The 3,540-nt window shown below is 44.7% G+C and overlaps 1 protein-coding gene across 1 annotated transcript; it reads right to left on the reverse strand.

The window, feature by feature from the left end:
- Positions 1-624: 624 nt before the first annotated feature.
- LOC145796288 (uncharacterized) lies at positions 625-1,197 on the reverse strand. Its single transcript, XM_082881369.1, has one exon. It carries the CDS (start codon positions 1,195-1,197, stop codon positions 625-627), a length of 573 nt encoding a protein of 190 aa, XP_082737495.1.
- Between the last annotated feature and the right edge of the window lie 2,343 nt (positions 1,198-3,540).

Below are 3,540 nucleotides of genomic sequence, written 5' to 3' on the forward strand. Positions count from 1 at the left end.
TTGTAGCAATAGGTTCTCCTTGGGTTGAGGAATGAGGTCTTTTCCTAATCTTCCGGGTGCATGGCAATTTGGTGATAACCTCTGTAGGCATCCAAGAAGCTCATGCGCTGATGATGCGCCGTTGCATCCACAAGTTGGTCAATTCTGGAAAGAGGAAAGCAATCCTTTGGACAAGCCCTGTTCAAGTCTATGCAATCTACACAAATGTGCCAAGATCCATTTTTCTTCCTTACAACCACGGTATTGGACAACCACATGGGATAAGTTACTTCATGAATTGCCCCAGCATCAAGTAACCTGTCAACTTCATCAACAACGGCCGCTGCATGCTCCGCGGCTGACTGCTAACTTTTCTGAATGATTGGTTTAAGTTTTGGGTCGACGTTTGAATGGTGCTGGGCCATGATTGGATCCACCCCCAACATTTCATATAGTGTCCATGCAAACACGTCGATGTTGCCGAATAAGAAGGAAACCAGCTCGCGTCTTTCAACTTCGTTCAAGAAAGTGCCGATGATAAAGAACTTGTCGGGGTCCCTTTTGATTTTGACCCGATCAAGGTATTCAGTTGCCTTCTCGCTGGGGATTTTTCTAATGTCCTCGAGGCTTTTTTGATCCGATACTTTAATCGAGTTCACTTCCAATTCCTTTGGCTTTTTTTGCAGTAGCAATAAGATAGCATGCTGGTGTCGATTTCTGAGAGCCTCGAATTTGCTCAATGCCATATTCAATTAGAAAGTGGAGTAATTGATGGTACGTTCTTGGCACAACTTGCATAGCGTGCAGCCAGGTCCTTCTCATGATAAGATTGTATGGTAACGAGAGTTTGGCGATTAGAAATTCCACGTCGACCATTTTAGTACCCGCACATACTGGTAGTGTGATCTTGCCCAAAGGGTACTCAGGGTTGGCGTTGAAGCCGAACAGTGGGTAATCGGCCGGTAACAGATCTGAATCAGTAAAGCTGAGTTGAATGAATGTCTTGTAATACATTATTTCTAAGGTGCTTCCCTGATCGATGAGAACATGCTCGACTGTGAATCTGTTCACGCGTAGCTCGATGATGAGAGGATCAGTATGGGGGAGAGTTATTCTATCTAGGTTGGTATCGTCGAAGCTAATCTTGCCAGTTTGATGGGGCTGTTTAGCTGGTGTGATCGGCTTAAACAAGCTAGATTGCAACTGAATTGTATGCATTTAGGCTGGCAACGGTAGGCTGTATATCATGTGAATTATACCAAGTGGAGGTGAATCCAGACGTAGAGCTACTCTGCTCGGTGGATTGTTCTTTCGAATATGTTATGCCAGCCGACCGTCCTGTACTAACTTCTCAAAGTGGTCCTTTAGTGTATAACAACTGTTAGTGTCGTGGCCATAGTCCTTGTGATATTCGCACCGTTTATCCCTCTTTCTAGCATCAAGGGGCCCCATCATCTTGGACGGCCACTTAAAGAACGGAAGGTGCTGGATTTTGGGTAGGATCTTACTGATTGGTTCTGCCAATTTCGTATACTTTTTGTCCAAACGTCTGGTGCACCTGCTATCCACTTGATACTGTTCGTTCGAACGGTGCAAATACTGCCCGCTTGATCGGTGCGAATCGTCGTCGGTTGTCTCGTTTAGCCTAAATCTGAGGTTTAGGGCTCCTTAGTGGTATGGCGCTTATCGACTGAACCAGACCAGATAGCGCTGATTTAACGAATTTCTGTCCGGCCTTGAGGTGGAGGGCATCGTCTTCCACCTTGTAGTATTCCTCAACTTTCTTCAGTAGTGCCTAGATTATTTTGGGAGGCCGTTGTAGACGTCCCCGAACGCCCCGAGAGGGAATCCCGCTTTGTTCATTGGGGCTCACTATAGTTCGGACTCAAATTGTCACGGTTCTTAATCTGATCTCACAATGTGCAATGTGAGATTGATAAATCACCAAAGAGTCCAAATCCGGCAAATCGTTTTTTGGAAAACAGATTTTTAGAAAGAAGTGCCAAACATGGACTGCTTTGCCAGATACAAAGTCGCCACCTAAATATTTATTTTGGAAAAATTTAGGAAACCCTGACTCGTTGCCTAAGGCCACGTGTCCGTCATCACCAAAGTTGCCTCGACTCGGGAACTTGGGTATGATTGGGGAAGGTCAGCTATGAGCACCCCCGCTCACCCGATCAAAGATCGGCCTCTACTAACCATGATATCGATTTTTTGAAAACATTATGTGCTCTTATTCTGGTTTATTAGCCTAGAATTACTACGTGATACACACATCATACAAGTATAGACTGGATTGCCTAAGTTGGAACAAAGCATCGCACATCCGTTTGTTTTGAAAATGGATTGAATTTTGCTACTTGCAAGTAGGCTAAAACACGGGTTTCGACGAATTATTCCAACTCAAGCAACCCAACCTTCACCCACAGGCATTCAGGCAGTTATATCACATAAGCAGTTAGCCTCATAGTAAGCATGCTATCATGGCAGTCACTCACACACATGCAAGGATGCTAAAGCATAAGCACTCACCGAGTACTCCGAGCCAAAACAGAAACTAGTTAGTAATTAATGCATGATCCTAGTTCATGTTAAGATGGCTAATGCAACACATGCAAGATGCAACTAAGATAGGCTTGGCTATTCTAAGATGGCATGTGAGATGCACAGATAACATGTATTCAAATCGGAATTGAAATACAATGCAGTTAGTATGATGCGCCGAACCCGGTGCATACAAGACAAATAAATGAATGCAAACATGCGAGCATAAGTATGCTAATTGAAACGTGCCCTAATCTAACCATCATAAGCTGGTAAATAAAAGGAAGAAAGACGTAGGGTTGGAAGACATACATTACACACACACACTTATTACAACATTGCCCTCGCTCGGAAGGTCCGAATAAATAATACAAACCAAATAAATAATTAACTACTTTAGCTAATTAAATATTAAAAAACTTCTAATTAATAACAGGAGGGAGGTGGCCGCAGCCCCGCCTCGGAATGATGGGATGATGCATGCTTGATTTGCCTCGCCTGGAAACCCGTTGCCATGCCACAGTTGCCTCTGTTTACACTGCCCTGCACCTCTGAAGACTGTACAAGTCCCAAGGTTGGTTCTAGAACACTCCCTGAACATTGTGGGATGTCACCGGCCAAGAGAGATGGTCACCGGCTATGGAAAAGTGGTCATCGACCAGTTGTGAGGCTCTCGGCTAACAATGCATGGCCGGCCGGCACTGAATGTGGTCGGTCGGCCATTTCTTCCTGCAGAACCCTGTTTGACAGCAGCAGAGGACAGACAAGGCATGGCAATGCATTTTTAAAGCAAATGTTTGCACAACCACCCTCCCCATCATGTTATAGACTCAAGGGAGTGTGGCCCTCGATCCTCGGGCCACCAATCACGTATTTCAATGCATGCTGGCCCGAAAAGCCAAAGTGTGCAATTTCAATGTCAAATGAAATGCACACAAAACAAACAAGACGCCTCCAACCTCTATCATGGTTTGATCAAGAGGCAAGAGATGCATGATATGCTATCCAACCTAA

Source organism: Camellia sinensis, chromosome 7 (genome assembly GCF_055761805.1).
Source record: "Camellia sinensis isolate YWXY chromosome 7, ASM5576180v1, whole genome shotgun sequence".
In the NCBI taxonomy this organism is placed as follows: Eukaryota; Viridiplantae; Streptophyta; class Magnoliopsida; order Ericales; family Theaceae; genus Camellia; species Camellia sinensis.

Excerpts from the sequence above, each read along its gene's own strand:
- LOC145796288 (XM_082881369.1), bottom strand. The coding sequence starts at position 1,197 with ATGCATACAATTCAGTTGCAATCTAGCTTGTTTAAGCCGATCACACCA.